General features: G+C 46.1%; 1 protein-coding gene across 2 annotated transcripts in view; it reads left to right on the top strand.

Annotated features, from left to right (window-relative positions):
* Positions 1-1,927: 1,927 nt before the first annotated feature.
* Positions 1,928-16,839, top strand: part of Crtc3 (CREB regulated transcription coactivator 3) — a 103,664-nt gene continuing 88,752 nt past the window's right edge. For both annotated transcript variants that reach the window (XM_029542668.1, XM_021209990.2), the window contains exons 1-2: positions 1,928-2,189; positions 13,421-13,519. In XM_029542668.1, coding sequence (XP_029398528.1) covers positions 2,058-2,189; positions 13,421-13,519 — 231 coding nt within the window. In that variant the 5' untranslated portion in view covers positions 1,928-2,057. The remainder of the gene's footprint in view (positions 2,190-13,420; positions 13,520-16,839) is intronic.

The following is a 16,839-nucleotide window of genomic DNA, read 5'->3' as shown; positions in this document are numbered from 1 at the left end:
TTTTTTTTTTTTTTTTTTTTGAGACAGGGTTTCACTGTCTCAAAGACAAGGTGGCCCAGAATGACCCTTAACTTGCAGTCTTCCTGCCTCCACCCTCCAGGTAGCGAGATCTCAGATGTATGACACCATGTCCAGCCTGGCCCAGTTGTGTGAAACTGAACTCAGTATGGCATAAAAGCAGAAAGTAACGTATAGAAAAAGCGTGGCTGGACTGGAGGGATGGCTCAGTGGTTAGGAGCACTTACTGCTCTTGCAGAGGGTCAGGGTTCCGTTTCAGGCACCCACATGGTAGCTAACAAGCAACCATCTGTAACTCCAGCTCCAGGAGACCTAAGTCTACCTTCTGGCTACCAAGGATTCCTATACACAGATGCTGCACATAACCACAGGCAAGCATACACACACACATATATAAAAATCACGAAATATAAAATTAAAAAAAAAGCATGGTGGGTAGGACAACATAACAGACATATAAGCCTAATTATAACAAAACAACCTAGGGACTGGTGAGCTCCCTCAGTCGGTAAAGGTGGCTGCCACCAACCTGAGTTAGATGCAGGGGACCTGAATAGAAGAAGCAGAGAACCAACTTCTGCAAGTTGTCCTCTGGTTGCCACGAAGTCAACTTGGCGGATGTGAGCACACACACACACACTAAATGAATAATGAATAAATGTAAAAAAACAACACATATAAAAAAAGTTGCAGGAAGTACAAACGTTGTACACCATGTCTATAAATTGTTTTTGGTTTTGGTTTTGTAACAAGGTCCTCATCCAGTCTGGTCTGGCTTTCCTCTCATTATGTAGCCAAGGAGGACCTTGAACTACTGATCCTCCTGCCTCTACCTCCTGACTGCTAGAATTACAGGCACTTGCCATAATGCCCAGCCTCATTTTTGCATAAATTTTAAACATAAAACCTCCTATCCCACATACAGTAACTGGATTAATAAATCATATACAATAAAAGCAAGAACAGCATAATCAGTGTATGTTAATTTTTAAAAATATGAACAGTAGTGTTAGACATCACTACCAACATAGTTACTTTTTATGGAGACAAAGAATGAGGTGGGGCTTTTTTTTTTTTTAATATAAACTCCAAGCATATGAAGCAAAATGACTTTTTAAAAGTTTTATTGTGTATGTGTGTCTAGGTATGTGCTTGCTACATACAGCCTGAGTGTGGAGGTCAAAGGACAAGTTTCAGGAATCAGTTATCTCCCTTCACATGAGTCATTTAGCTGGCCCCAAAATGCCTTTTAAATTTTATTTGCAGTGTTGGAATCAAACCCAAGGCCTAGGGCTTGTCACACAAGCTGAACACCGTCCCCAGGCCCTGCAAAAATGTTTTGATGGTTTAATCATGAGGTGCGTGGGCGTTATTGTTATTTTCCGTATTTCTCCGCATGCCTCTAATACGTTCCAATTCACAAAACACAGTCATGCTCAACACTCTCCAGGACACGTTGATGTACAATTATGTTGGAAGCAGCTTCTGGACTGAAAAGGGGGAAGCCTGAGGAGGCCACTTGCTGTTTTACCAGCGAAGTTGAATGGACCAGAGAGATGGCTCAGTTAAGAGTACAGAGGAGAGGACCCATGTTTGGTTCCTGGACCAGTGTGATCTCCGTGGGTGCCTGCACGCACTTACACATATGTACACATCCACACTGGGGGATGTGGGCAGTGGTACCCAGCGGCTCTCACACATTGGCGCAGCTTAGCTTTGCAGATTGGATGTAAGTGTGAGAAGTCCCGAAGCAGACTGGGGACCGTGGGTTCAGTCCTCGGTCGGCTCGCTGGGAGGCTGGGCTTCGGGGCCCGGAGGCCGGGCGGGCCGCGCCGAGGGCGGGGCCGTCGCGCGGGGGCGGACCTCGGCGCGCTCCCGGCCGCTCGCTGGCTCCGGGGCCGCGGCGGCTCCTCTGCCGGGTCGCGCCGGAGGACAGGCTTCGGGCGGCGGCTTGGGCGGCCTGCGGACCGACCGGGTGGGTCGAGCGGCGGAACCCCGCGCCTGCCGTCTGCCTAGCCCGCTAGTGCGGGGCGCGCGCCATGGCCGCCTCGCCCGGCTCGGGCAGCGCCAACCCGCGGAAGTTCAGTGAGAAGATCGCGCTGCACACGCAGCGGCAGGCCGAGGAGACGCGGGCCTTCGAGCAGCTCATGACCGACCTCACCCTGTCCCGGGTGAGCTCCGGGGCCGGCGCGGGCGGTGCGGGCGGGTCCGCGCGGCGGGGGAGAGGTCGCCGGGCCGAGGCGGCGGCGGGGGACCGGGCGGGGGCCGCGAGTGGGGAGCGGGGCTTGGGCGGCCGCGGCCTCGGCTCTGGCCGGCCTGGAGACACCGAATGCGCCTTGCGATCTCGGTGGACGGGCCTTCGGTGCGTTGAGCTGGAAACGGCCGAACCCGGGGAGACGGGCAGCGGGGCCGGGCGGCCTAAGCGGGAGGATGACCCGGAGAGGAAATCGCACGCAGCTGCGGCTCAGAGGCCGGACCGAAGCGCGCCTGGTTCGGGCGGTGCGGCTTCTCCGTGGACACCCACGGTCAACGAGCCCTTGACTGTCGGCGTAGAAGGCCTCGGGGGCCCGAGGGTCGCACATCCTCCCCGAGGGGAAGGCTCGGTGCTCGCACGAGCGAATCGACGGCTGGCAGGGGGCCTTGGTACCACGATGAGATTCCGTGGCTTTCCCTCTTTCGCCTCTTGGAGGTGCTTTCCGTGGTCCGGTGCATTTGCTCAGCATCAGATATTTAGTGAGAACTGACAGGGTGCCTAGCGCAGATGGTGACCGCGGAGGGACCCAGAGGAATGAGTAAGAGCGAGTCGGGACAAACACCTGGGAGACTAGACAACTGGCAGGGGATGGAGACGGCAGGAGTGTCTGTGCAGACTGCAGAGGGTCAGCGTGAGTGGGCAGCCTTGAGGATTCTGAGTGCTGGCCTTGAAGGCACATTGTCAGATGGGGGAGGCTGTGAAGATGCTGGGGGTGGACAGCTGGAAGCAGACGTGAGAGCAGATTGCAAGCTGGTTGTTTCCCTGCTTCCCGAGGTGCAGGCAGGCGTATTCTATTTTGGCCACCATAGTGTTTGGGACTTGGAAAAACAAAAACAAAAACAAAACAAAACACAAAAAAACCACCAAAAATCTGTTGCGAGGGTTTAAATTGGGAGTTTTTTCTTTTAACATAAATTTAAACTAACATAAATTTATAGCATAAACTAAACGGACTTACTTTAAAATTAAGAGACCTGGAGACAATCTTGAGTGTTACTACCCTCAAGTGGAGTATGAACTCTATTTTGCTATAATACGGTTCACATGGCTCACTGTTACAGTCCCATTCATCAGTAAGGGGGAAGTGGACTGCTTTCTAAACTTCCATTCTCAATGCACTGAAGCAAAAAAAAAAAAAAAAAAAGAATATATGAGAGATAAGTGATAGATACAGGATACAGATAGATACAGATACAGAAGGCTGAAAATTTCAAGGAAAAAAAAAATGTCCTTATGCCCTGAGCAGTTATACTGCTTACAGGTTGGCATCTAAGGCCTTGACATTTTGTGACCTTGATTAGACTGAGCCTGACAAACTTCGGATGTATTGAAGAGGTGTGGGTAAGAGCCATGGGTTAGCTTAAGGCCTGTGTTGATGTTACAGAGGCAGACTTTGTGCACACATACATGTGCTCTATGTGTCTGTATAGCTAGAGTTGGTCCAGTCACTCATGCAATTTTGAGGCCCCCTTTAAACCATCCTTCATGCTGAGGTCATGAGTAATGTACAGATTATTTTTTTATGTTTTTTTTAAAGATTTATTTATTATTATATGTAAGTACACTGTAGCTGTCTTCAGACACACCAGAAGAGGGCATCAGATCTCATCACAGATGGCTGTGAGTCATCGTGTGGTTGCTGGGATTTGAACTCAGGACCTTTGGAAGAGCAGTCAGTGCTCTTAACCTCTGAGTCATCTCTCCAGCCCCCAGATTATTTTTATTCTTATGAGACAAGGTTGTGCTCTGTAGCCCAGCTGGCTTCTAGCTCAACATTCCTTTTCCTTAGTTCATAAATGCTGGGATCACAGACATGCACCATCATACCTGGTTCAAAATTTTAAAAACAAGTCCTCATAGGTCCTTAGTGTTCATATAGTTTTGATTTTACTCATGTGTGTTTGCACATAATCTTGTATATGAAGTTCACTAGGTAGAGCTTCTATACCCTTATAAACCAAAACATCTATGTGTGCAATAACCCAAGGTTACAAATTCAGGAAATCCAAGTCAGATTTCATGTAGTATGATAAATACTATTCTGATGCACTGAACTTGGGTTCTCTATGTGATATGTTGGATTTAATGATCCTGATCAGCTGTGGCTTACAGACTAATCCAGTTGCTATTTCTGCTAATTACTACAAACTTATGCCATTTTGCCTTGTACCTGGGCCAGGGAGTCATTTGCATGGTAGTTCATCCTGTGTTTTCTCCTTGACCGATGGGTCCCATTGTGTTTGAACAGACACTTGTGACAACACTGAGTGTGCCCCAGGGAAATTTTGCTTATTTAGTTGTTGTTGTTTTTTAATTTATTTATGTATATGAGTACACTGTAGCTCTCTTCAGACACCCCAGAAGAGGGATCTCATTACAGATGGCTGTGAGCCACCATGTGGATGCTGGGATTTGAACTCAGGACCTCTGGAAGAGCAGCCAGTGCTCTTAACCACTGAGCCATCTCTCCAGCCCTGCTCATTTAATATTTTAAAGGCTTATTTCCCCCTCAGAAATCACAGAATGAAACACTTCTCATTAAGAACTCCTGGGTCCTCAAGTGTTTGTGCACTCCCATTTGGAGACTGGTCCATGTGGTGGGCAGAGGGTAATTGGATGGCCAGTACACTGACTTTGCTTACTGCTTACAGCAGGCATGTTAACTGATGGGCAGGCACTGCAGTGATCTTCTTAGCCTGGGTGGAGCTTCAGCTGCTCAGCGGGACCACGGCCAGTCTTTAGGACTGACTTGAACACTACTGAGGGTCTAGATTAGTGGTTCTCAACCTGTGGGTCAGGAGTCCCACAGGTGTGGCTGATCAGAGCTTTGCAGTACGATTCACAACAGTGGCACAATTACAGTTATGAAGTTACAACGAAGTACTCTTACGGTTTGGGGTTACCACAGTATAAGGAATGTGTTAAAAGGCTGCTGTGTTAGGAAGGTTGAGGACCATAGCCCTGGATTCTGGAGAATTTTTTCTTTCCAGCTTGAGTGCTTCTGCTCCCTCAGAAACAGTGTGAAAGGTTTTGTTTGTTGGTTGGTTTGGTTTGGTTGTTTTCAAGTCAGGGTTTCTATGGCTGTCCTGGAACTTTCTCTGTAGACAAGGCTGGCCTTGAATTTAGAGATTCTCCTGCCTCTGCTTCCTGAGTGTTAAGAGTACACGTGTGCACCACCATGCTCAGCTAGCAGAGAGACAGTCTAGGAAGGGAGTGCTAGGAGGACCTGCCCATTGTGGTACCTGGCTGGGCTCTCTGGGTAAGGAGAGGGAGGAGTGCGGAGCCAGGTCAGCCTGGGAACAGCTGCTGGGTTTTGAATGATTTCTGTGCTGTTGGTAAGTTGGATGCTCCTAGTACAGTTAATGGACTGTTTATGCTAGGTGTGTGACAGTCTTCTTAGTGTGCTCACTAGCACTATGTCTGTAGTGTGTGCCTGGGGTTACTATGGTTGTTTGGGATGCTGTAGTGAGCAAGCAACAGTGCTGACTGATGGCTGTTAAGACCTAGTGAGGAAGGTATTTTAGAAGTAAGGACCCATTCTGGCGAGTGTTACAAAGAGGAAGTAGCTGGAGCTCTGGGCGTGGGTAGCTCGAAGTCTTCGCCATCTCTGAATGCCTAAGGAATCAGTGGGAGTGGGGAGAGAATTTGGGGATATAGTGGAAAGGCAGTGAGCTTCCGGCAGAGTCTACGGTCCAGCAGGGTGACCGTGAGAGAGATTTGAGGTGCTGGGGAACGCCACAAGGATCAGGTTGTAGATGTGGGATTTGGGACCTGATCCTACAGCAGTAGTAAGCCATCGGAGAGGTTGATCCCGGGTGGATCTGTATCTTCAAAGAATCCCTCTAGCCAGAATCCAAGAGGAGGCCACAGTGGAGAAAGTGTCCTGAGGCTGTACAGCAAGCTCTGGCAGGGCTTGGTGGCAGTGATAGCGTGAACAGGTTGATGCTTACAAAGTGTAAGGAGCTTTGGAGACTCCAGCAAGGTGAGAGGGAGAACTGAAGATGATTCCCAGGCTTCAGGCATGTCAGGGTCCTGAGTGGACAACACTGCAGGAGTAGGGTGGGGCTGTGAAGAGAGGCTGAGTTTGAGGGGCTTCTAAGCTGCAGGAAACATGTTCCAGCAGGCCGTTGTCTCTAGGGACTTAGGCCTCAGAAGGGGAGGCTAGGTCTCCCTCCTGTTTGAAGCTCTTTGGAGTTTAGCCACAGGTGATTCGATGCTTAGGGAGAGTTTTGAGGCCACATACTACAGGTAGGGGAGTATAGTTCAGTTGGTAGGATACCCGTATCGAGTGCTCCAAGTCCTGAGTTTGAGCCCCTGCATACGTATTAGTGGCTCATACCGGGAGTCCTAGCACCTGGGAAGTTGAGGCAGGAGGATGAGAACTGTAAGGTCATTCTCAGCTACACAGGGTATTTGAGGCCAGCCTACCCTGTTTAAAACAAATGACCCTCCAGCCCCACAAACTACAAACTGACTGCTGAACTTCACCCTATTTTTGGCTTTCTGACATTTTTATCTTGTTTTCCCAAAACGTGTTTATGTGTGTCTATGTGTGTCTGTTTTCTATGCCAGTGTGTACCTGTGTCTCTGTGTGTGTGTATCTGTGTTTATGTCCCTGTGTGTGTGTCTGTGTTTCTGTATGTGTGTGTCTGGGTCTATGTCTATGTGTGTCTGTATGCTTACATCTGTTTAATAGGGGCCAGTAATGACCATTAGTATTTTACATTAAAGTCTAGATTGTAGAAAATGAGATCTTTTAGCAACATCTGCCTCACATTTCTTTCCTTTTTCATTAAAAAATATTTATGTTTTTATTTTATGATATGAGTGTTTTGCCTGAATATATGAAAGTATACTACATGGGCATCTGGTGCTCACATAGGCCAGAAGAGGGTGCTGGAGAACCTGGAACTGGAGTTAGGGCTAGTTGTGAGCTGCCATGGCAGTGCTGGGAACCAAACCTGGGTCCTCTGCAAAAGCAGGAAGGGCTCTTGACTTCTCTCTCTCTCTCTCTCTCTCTCTCTCTCTCTCTCTCTCTCTCTCTCTCTCTGTGAAAGAGGGGGGGGGCTGGACTGCATTGCTGAGTCATCATTTGCCACAGACCCCCACCATCCCTATGGCGTGCCTCATGATGCTCCAGATCGCTTTAGTGACTTAGCTTCCCTGTATCTACTTGACTTTGTCCCCCTGCTGTAAAGTGAAGTGTGAATAGGGCCCAGAAGCCAAAGAGCCCCTGACTTGTAAAGGTAGGGGAGGTGCAGTCACAGAAGGCTAACAAGCAATTAGAACAGCAGGAGACAAGCTGAGCCAGCACTGCTGCCATAGTAAGGATGTGTCCTTTGGTAGAGTTGCCGCAGGCCATCAGTTACTACTGCGTGTACAGGATGCTGGGTACCAGGTGGATTGTGAGGCATGGGGAGATGGCTGGGAAGAGAGGGAGAGTGTGGGAAACCTGCGGGTGCTTGGCTGTGAAGGGCGATTCATATTGACATACCTCAGAATAACCTTAGCATGGCCACCCTGAGTGCTGCCTTGCCTTGAATAGTTGAGGAAAGCCATTGCTTTCCTTTTGTTGTTTTGTTTTTGTTTTCATTTTCCTTTTTTAAAGACTCAAGTCTCACATAGCCTTCATACAGTGGCCTCTCACTCACTATGCAGTCAACAGTGACCTTGACCCCCAGATGCTCCTCCTCCCTCTAGAATGCTAGGATTACAGGGGTGTCCCCATCACTGGCTTAGACAGCACTGAGGACCGGACTCCAGGGCCTCATGCGCGCAGGCAAGCCCTCTCGCAGCTGAGCCACCCCCCCAGCCCACACCATTTGCTGGTTTTCTGTTAAAACCAACAATGGTGTGCTGTAGGCTGGTGAAACCTTTGAGCCAAGAGTAGAGGGAGGCCCGGGAAGACCAGACTCGGGTTAAACCCGACGGCTCTCTGTGCCAGGCACACTCTCTCTTCTCTTGTTATCTCAGGCCGTCTTCAAAGTGACCTCGTGCTTTATCTGTCTGTATTTTCCAGCTTTTGGGGGATGAGTAACCCCAGGCTTAGAGAAGAATCTTTACAAGGCTACTAAGGGCAGGGCTAGGACTTGAGTCCGGGTGTCACATTCACTATCTGTCCAGTCCCTAGTGTGTGTGTGTGTGAGTGTGTGTGTATCTGTCTGTCTATTTTTGTTTGTTTGTTCTCTCTATCACATTACTAATCTTTTCTCCTCCTCCACCTCCTGGGACTGAAGCTAAGAATTCTTACATGCCAGACAATGGCCTACCTCTCAGCCACTCCCTCCCCCTAAGTCCTTCCACAGTAGCACATTGGGTGACAATAGCTTTATAAAAGATCTTAAAGCTAGTATGTCTAGTAAGTTAGCCCTTCTTAAAAATGACTCCTGGAGAGATGGCTCAGTGGCTAAGAGCAGTGTATGTCCTGCTCTTGCAGAGGACCCACGTTTGGTTCCCAGCACCCATGGCTAATTACTGGCCGTCACTCCAGCTCCAGGGGACCCAGGGATCTTTCGGGCTTTGTAGGCACCTGCACTCATGCGTATACATTCCCCTAGACAGATATACACATACGTACATAATTCAAAATAAAATAAATATTTAAAAACTTTCTCCTGACAAATTGGGTCATTTGTACTTACATAAATTTTAGAATTATCTTGTTCTTGTCAATCTATGAAAGCAAGCCTGGGGATTTTTATAACTTTTGTCTTTTTCTGTTACTGGAGCTTGAGACCCAGGGCCTGTGGAATGCTGAGCTGTACTCGGCCACTGAGCTACACCCCCAGCTCCCTGATGGGATTTTGATCAGGACTGTGTTGAGCACTGTGAGACGTTTCCAGAAAAGAATTAGCGTGGCTTCTGTCTCATTTATACAGTCATTAGAAGAAATTTTACCGGAGTATATGACCTTACGCCAAATTTTGCTACTGACTACTACTGGGTGAGGTAAATAAGGAAGATGAATGGAAGGGCCAGCAATAGATAGCAAATGGTAGCTAATTCTTACTTAGTGGTGGATAACAGGGTGTATCGAGGCCTGAGGCAAACAGGACAATTTAGGCCCTGGGCGAAGAGCCAGCAGTGTGGTCATGCAGGATTATGAGTTTACGGCTAATAAAATGGCTCTGCTGGTAAAGGTGCTATCAGCCTCCTGTCTGGAATCCAGTCCCCAGGACCCATGGGGAGGGAGATAACCAACTTTCTTAAATCGCTTCCTGACTTCTTTTCACTCACTCACATACACACACTCACACACACAAACACTCACACACACACACACACACACACACACACACACACACGAATGGGTTTAATGTGGTTTGCTCTTTCAGATCAGAAAGTTAGAAATCTGGATTTTATGTAGTCTCTCAAGTTCTAAAATTGAAATTGAAAAAACTGCCAGAGTGAGAGGTTCCTGGGGGTTGCCAGCCTGTGACCTCTGCCTTAACCTGCTTGTATTTTAGTCTTCATTTTCATCATGTGTAAACATGGAGGTGTTAAATTCAGGCTCAAGTTTCTTTCTAGTTTAATGATTCAGATTTTCAAAAGAGGAAAGTGTCAAAATAACCAAAAGGTTTTAGAGGCAGCAGAGAAATCATAGCCAGAGAGCTCGTGCAGGTCTCTGTGCTTCACAGAACACCACAGTCTCTTCATCCTTCTGTCTTCTGTGCGGGGCCCGGGATGACTTGGCTAGCTACAGGAGAGCTAGCTCTGGGGTCACATGGTGTCTCTGAGGACTCTGGAGCTAGGCTCCTCCAGAACGCAGGTGGGCAGCTGTGAGTGCTGGGGTCCTTGGAGGGGGAGGGGCTGACGTTCAGTTGAAGGCTTGTCCCTATCTAGCTTTATAATTGAGCCAGGCTGATGGGCCAAGGCTTTTGGGCAAGGGTTGAAGCTTTTGTGGGAGCTCTCAGAAGAGAGAAACTTTGGCACATGTGTATCTTTGTAAGCTTGTGCCTGGCTGGCATGGTATGTAACACACAATTAAGATTTTATAAATGAATAGGTGGGTGAGAGATTCATTGAAGAAGGAAAGCAAAGCTTTAGATCCAGGAGATCAAGCATCTTGTCTGAGCACTTCAAGGACTGCGAGTCTGATGCTTCCTTCTAGTAAGTGCACTTAGAATCTTAAAAGGGAAACTGACTTAACTCTTAAACTTGGCTCATGGGCAGAAGTAGCGTACTGAGTCTTCAAGTTTGACTCTGAGGTCTGAGTTTTGATGAATATATGATAACATATAATTAATGTGTCTCCCTATACAGTATGCTTGAGAGATCAAGTACTGTGCTTATAATGACGTTAAAGATGCTCAAGGGCTTTAAAACTTACAAACAAACATGTGCACTTACTTTTTGAATATGCATATTAGATTAAGGAATATTATCATATCTGAGATTTCTCTCTGGGTGCCAAGGGTGGTGGAGGAGGCAGTGAACTAGGCTTAGTCTCAGTTGGAAATCACAGAAGCTGAGGATAGATGGACGAAGGGTCTCATCTCAGTCATCTCTAGTTATTGTGTATCTGAAAGCTTTCATAGTAAATAGTAGTAAATCAGAGACTAATGGGGTCCACAATGTATCTGTCTTTCAGAATGTTAATAGCTTAGTCATTGAATTTTTCTTGTCATAATTTTCTCTCTCTCTCTCTCTCTCTCTCTCTCTCTCTCTCTCTCTTTTTTTTTTTTTTTTTGGTTTTTTTTGAGACAAGGTTTCTCTGTATAGGCCTGGCTGTCCTGGAACTCACTCTGCAGACCAGGCTGGCCTCGAACTCAGAAATCCACCTGCTTCTGCCTCCCAAGTGCTGGGATTAAAGGCGTGCACCACCACACCCGGCTCATAATTTTCTTATTACCATACTTTTATAGTATTTACATTGTATTAGATAAATTTTAGTATTACTTTTTAAATTTTATGTGTATGTGTGCCTTTGTGAGTTTATGTGACTATGTGTGTGCAAGTGCTCTTGGAGGCCCTAGAACTGAAATCATAGGATGGTTGTGAGCTGCCTGATGTAGGTGCTGGGAACCGAACCTGGATCCTCTGGAAGAGCAATCCACTTTTTTAACTGCTGAGTCTTCACTCTAGGGCCTACATTGTATTAGATATTTTGAATAATAATAGTAATAGTAATAATAATAAATAATATGATCTTCCGAGGTGAAATGGAAAACAGGAAAAGAGCATGATAGAAATAGGAATGTGGGCTTTACGTAAAGCAACCGTGGATGGCTTTGGGCAGGACATTGAACTTCTCTGAGTCCGCAGGTCCGTAAATGCAGGCAGGGCAACTTCCTGAACCAAGTATCTGCGGACAATGCCTGGTCTACCCTAAGAGCTCAGGTCTGGGGTATTCTTTGATTGTTACTTTAAATTTATTATTTAACTATTTTTTAATTAGAGAAGGACAGACCAATGGAAGGGTAAAAGTCTGTCTCAGGGATCTCTATGGCCTTTCTTCCTTGTATGAACGATAAGTACCAAGTTTATATAAATCACAGTTAACATTATTTTAGAAGCATAACTCATGAAGGTCAGACTCGGTCGCTGTATGGCGTTTAAGAACTATAGCCAGCTGACAGGCCTTTGAAAGAGCAAAGGCTGTTAAATCTGTGGGATACCTGGTGGCTTGGCCTCCTTTATTAAATATTTTTATTACAAATTCGTGTGTGTGTGTGTCTGTGGGTGTGTGCATGCTCGCAGGCACTCTTGCACAAGGGCGTGTATGGAGGTCAGAGGACACTTTGCTGGAGTTGGTTCTTTTTCCACCCTGTTGATCCTGGGGACCAAACTCAGGTCATTGTGTCTTGGTGGTAAGTTCTCTACTCCATTAAATCATCTCATCAGCCAGCTGTAGTCTCATTTAATAAGCCCGTGTCTAGAGATTTAATAATAATTCCTTAGAATAAGTTATAATGATTTCAGGAAAAGAAATGTTTTGCAGCCATTAAAAACAACCATTCATGTGTGTATGTGTGTGTGAATATCATGTAAGAAAAGGCTCATGATGTGACCCCCTTGTACATAGTTATGACATATAAGTATTCATGGAGATAGTGAAGCCTGTGGAAAAGAAAGGAAAACAGTGACTTTGGTTTTTAGATAGTAGCTTAATTTTCTTTCTTTCTTTCTTTCTTTCTTTCTTTCTTTCTTTCTTTCTTTCTTTCTTTCTTTCTTTTTCTTTTTTGTTTTTCGAGACAGGGTTTCTCTGTGTAGCTCTGGCTGTCCTGGAACTCACTCTGTAGACCAGGCTGGCCTCAAACTCAGAAATCCGCCTGCCTCTGCCTCCCGAGTGCTGGGACTAAAGGCATGTGCCACCACTGCCTGACTTAATTTTCTTTAAGGAAGTCTTTTATTGTTAAAGATTGTGTCTGCATACCTATATATCATGGTATACAGGACATTTGGAATATACATAAATCTTTCTAAAACTAATAAATTAAAAAACTAGAAAGAAGATAGGCTGTGGTGGTGCGCGTAACCTCGCCCTCACTACAAGGGAGTTAGACAGAAGGATCAGGGTCCTTAGCTACACAGTGAGGCTGAGGCCATCCCGGGTTGTTCGAGACTGTATCTCAAAACCAAACCCAAACGAAACAGAACCCAGAAAGCTCTGGAAACCTGAAGGTTAAAAAAAGAAATCAAAACTCAAGTAAAAAAAGAAATCAAAACCAAGATTTTTGTTTTGTTTTGTTTTTTTGGAAAGACAAATGTGAATCAGTTTTATCAGTAATCCATACATCAAAGTATATCGGGGAATGTGTTCTGATGTGCAAATTGAGAGGATTCACCAATGACACTGTCCTGATTTATTATTAACATATATCATGCTTATTCACAAGACCAATGTATTTAACTTATACAGAATATACATTCTAGAACTCATGTCTTTAAAGCAGCGCATCCATTGACATACATTTTCCAGACTTGTTTCACAAAATTCAACTTCTTTTTATTATTTAATTTTATTTTTTTATTTATTCACTTTACATCCCATTCACTGACCCTCTCCTGCTCACCCCCTCCCACAACCCCATGCCTGCCGCCCAAGATGTTTGTTTTGAAGCATTCTGTAAGATAGTGTCTGTATTGGGTTGCCTCTTTGAGATTGCTGAGCCATTGTGAACATTCTTGACCTCCTTCTGTTTCCAGGTTCAATTTCAGAAGCTTCAGCAACTGCGTCTTACCCAGTACCACGGGGGATCCTTACCGAACGTCAGCCAGCTGCGGGGCAGTGCAGCAGAGTTCCAGGTACTCCACTTGCTGGTTTTTGTGATGCTGAATGCAGTGTAAGGTGATAAGCCCTGCACAGATTAGTTAGAAGAATAGCCTGGGTCTGAATTCAGTTCAGTCTTCTGGGAAGTCCCTCAGTGGATTCTTTTTTAGTGTCCGCCCATGCAGGTGATGTTACTCCACAAGGAGTCAGAGGCTGAGCATCCGGTTGAAATGCGTGGACAGAACACTCTGGGCTCCATCCTCAGATCACCAGAAAACAAAACAGAACACCCCAAACTGTAACTTGAACCACATGCTTAAGAGTTTTTTACTAGTCACACTAAAGGAAAATAAACTGGTGAAATTAAAATGTAATATAATTTAAAGAAAAGGTATTTATTTTAAAGTATATTATTGTATGGAAGCATATGATGTATGCTTGTGGGTATGCTTGTACCTGTGGGTATGCATGTGTGTGAAGGTCAGAGGACAGCTTTCTACTTCACTCCTGTGGCAGGGTGTCTCTGTATAGCCCTGGCTATCCTGGAGCTCACTTTGTAGACCAGGCTGGCCTCAAACTCAGAAATCTGCCTGCCTCTGCCTCCTGAACACTGGGATAAAGGGTGTGCGTCTCATGCCCAGCTTCAGAGGACATCTTTGAAGAGTCATCTGTTTCCTACTGTGGGTTCTGGGACTTGAACTCAGGCCTCAGGCTTTCACAAGTGCTCCTGCTTGTCAAGGCCCTGCTGGCCATTGCTTAGTTTGTTGGAGATAGAATCTTGCTAGACATCTGGCTATTCTGGAACTTGCTGTGAAGACCAGCGTGGCTTCAGACTTATCGCGCTCCCCCTGCCTGTGCCCCTCCTGGGTGCTGAGATGACACTGTCCACAGGGTCTGGCTTGTTTGGAGACACAGTCTCACTGTCTCAGGCTAGTCTTGCGCAACTAAGCTACATAGCTGAGGATGGCTTTGAACTTCTTATCCTCCTGCCTCTGTCTCCAGTGTGCTGGGATTACGTGGGGTTCTGGGGATGGGACCTAGGGCTTTCGTATGTGCTATATTAGGCAAACGCTATAACTGAGTTATATCTCCAGCCTCTTCTTGAGATCTTCATTTTTCTCCTGTAGCTCTCTAAATCCTGGGATTACAGGCATGTGTCAGCGTGCCCAGCTTCATTTAAATAATTTGAATACTTATTGAACCCACGATATACCATAATACCATTTCAACATGTAGTCAACATAGAAAACATACACTAGTTCCCATATTGTTTTTGTGCTGAGTCTTTGGAGTCTGTTGTGTATTTTACACTTATAGCACATCTTAGTCTTAACTACCCATATCACTAGATTCATGTGGCTAATGATGGCCTCACTGGGCAGGTGGGCCAGAGGAACAGATAACAGCCTTGCTGCCCCAAGATTAGTGCTGGCTCATAGCTGTAATCATTTACCAGAAAAGCCTTATTCAAAACAATGTGGCATTAGTGTTTCAGACAATAGTGTTGGCTACTGCCGTTAGGATCTGAGTTAGACCTGTTCCGTTGTCCTAGCCACAGAAAAGGTAGAAGCCTGCTGTTTCTTTTTAATTTCTTGTTATTTTATGTGCATTGGTGTTTTGCCTGCATGTATGTCTGTGTGAGGGTATTAGATCTTGCAGTTACAGACAGTTGTAAGCTGCCATGTAGGCACTGGGAATTGAACCTGGGTCCCCTGGAATAGTAGTCAGTGCTCCCAGGCACTGAACCATCTCTCCAGTCCTGGAGCCTACCATTTCTAATTAAATAAGTTAGGATTTGATGTTAGAATTGAGATAAAGACTTTGTGATGAGGCATCATGACTCTATGCTTTTGGATACTCTTCCATTTTATTTTTGGGATGTGACTATGTGGGGTGTGTGTGTGTGTGTGTGTGTGTGTGTAGTAATGGTCATGGGCACACAGAGGTGTTCTCAGCTTTTTACATGGGTCCTGGGGATTTGAGCTCAGGGCTTATACTTGCTTGCACTGTGTCTTCTTACCCACTGGGCTGTCCTAGCCACGCCTCCCCCCAGTTTTAAAGGTAGGTCTTCTTTGTTGAGGAAACTGGGGTCACTGTTTTTGTAATATCCAAAATATTGTGGAGCATTTTGGATTTCTTTTTGTGGGTCTGTGTGTGGTGTCTGTTTGCATTTGGATGTTAGTATGTGCACAGCATGTCACAGCACACATGAGGGGGTCAGAGGGCAGCCTGAGTTGTTAGTCTTCTCTGTCTGTCTTGATTGAGACAGGGTCTCTGCAGCTGCGTACACCAGGCCAGCCGACCTGCAGGCCTGGAGAGTCCGTCTCCCTCTCGTCTTACTCAGAGTGCTGGGCTCACTGCCTGTGCTGCTGTGTGAAGTGTCGTGGAGTCTGGGGACCTGAGCGCAAGTCCTAGTGAGTGCCTGGCAGGTGCTTCACAGTGAGCTATTCCCGGGCCCAGATGCTGGATTGTAAAATTAGGAATGCTAATTGAGTTTAGAAATGAAATAGCAAAGACTTTAGTTAAGTCTTTGTTAATATTTGAAAAAATTGGAATCTGTTGTACCTCTGCTTTTAAGCATTTGGATTAAGAATACTTTTTTTTTAAACATTAAAAACTATTATTTTAAGCTGGGTGTGGTGGCACACAACTTTAATCCCAGCACTCAGAAGGCAGAGGCAGGTAGATCTCTGAGTTTGAGGTCAGTGTGCTCTACAGAGCAAGTTTCAGGACAGCCAGGCTACACAGAGAAACCCTTTCTCTAAACTTAAAAAAAAATTATGAAAAACAAATTATTTTGGGGAGCTGGAAATATGGCCCAGCAGTTAAGAGCACTTGCTGTTCTTTTAGAGCATGTAAGTGTAGGAGTCCCATCAGGGGCTTTACAACCACCTGGGTCTCTGTCACGAGGTGCTGATTCCCTCTTCTGTTCTCTGTGAGCACCTGCAAGCACGTGTTCCTGCAAGCACGTGATGCACAGTTGTCCACCCAGGCACACAAGCATACACATGCACACACACGCATACACATAATACCAAGTCAGTCTTTGTCATCTGCTTGAGGGCTTGGGGCGACAACACAGTAGACTAAGTATTTGCTGTTTAAGTGTCTTCATGCAACAAGAGAACCTACAGAAAAGCTGGGCAGACATGCAGCCACCAGAAATCACGGCACTGAGGAGGCAGAGGTGGCTAGTCTCTGGCTGTGTGGTGTGCTCAGCAGAGATGTCCTGCCTCAGTAAAGTGGAACGAGGTTGAGGCAGACACCACTGTTAACTCTAGGCCTTCACATTTCATGCTTTCATGTGCCTGCATGCCCACCCACCCACACATGTGTCTACACCCATGTGAACATG

Source organism: Mus pahari, chromosome 1 (genome assembly GCF_900095145.1).
Source record: "Mus pahari chromosome 1, PAHARI_EIJ_v1.1, whole genome shotgun sequence".
Taxonomy (NCBI): domain Eukaryota; kingdom Metazoa; phylum Chordata; class Mammalia; order Rodentia; family Muridae; genus Mus; species Mus pahari.
This window is presented reverse-complemented; position numbering and strand designations above follow the sequence as displayed.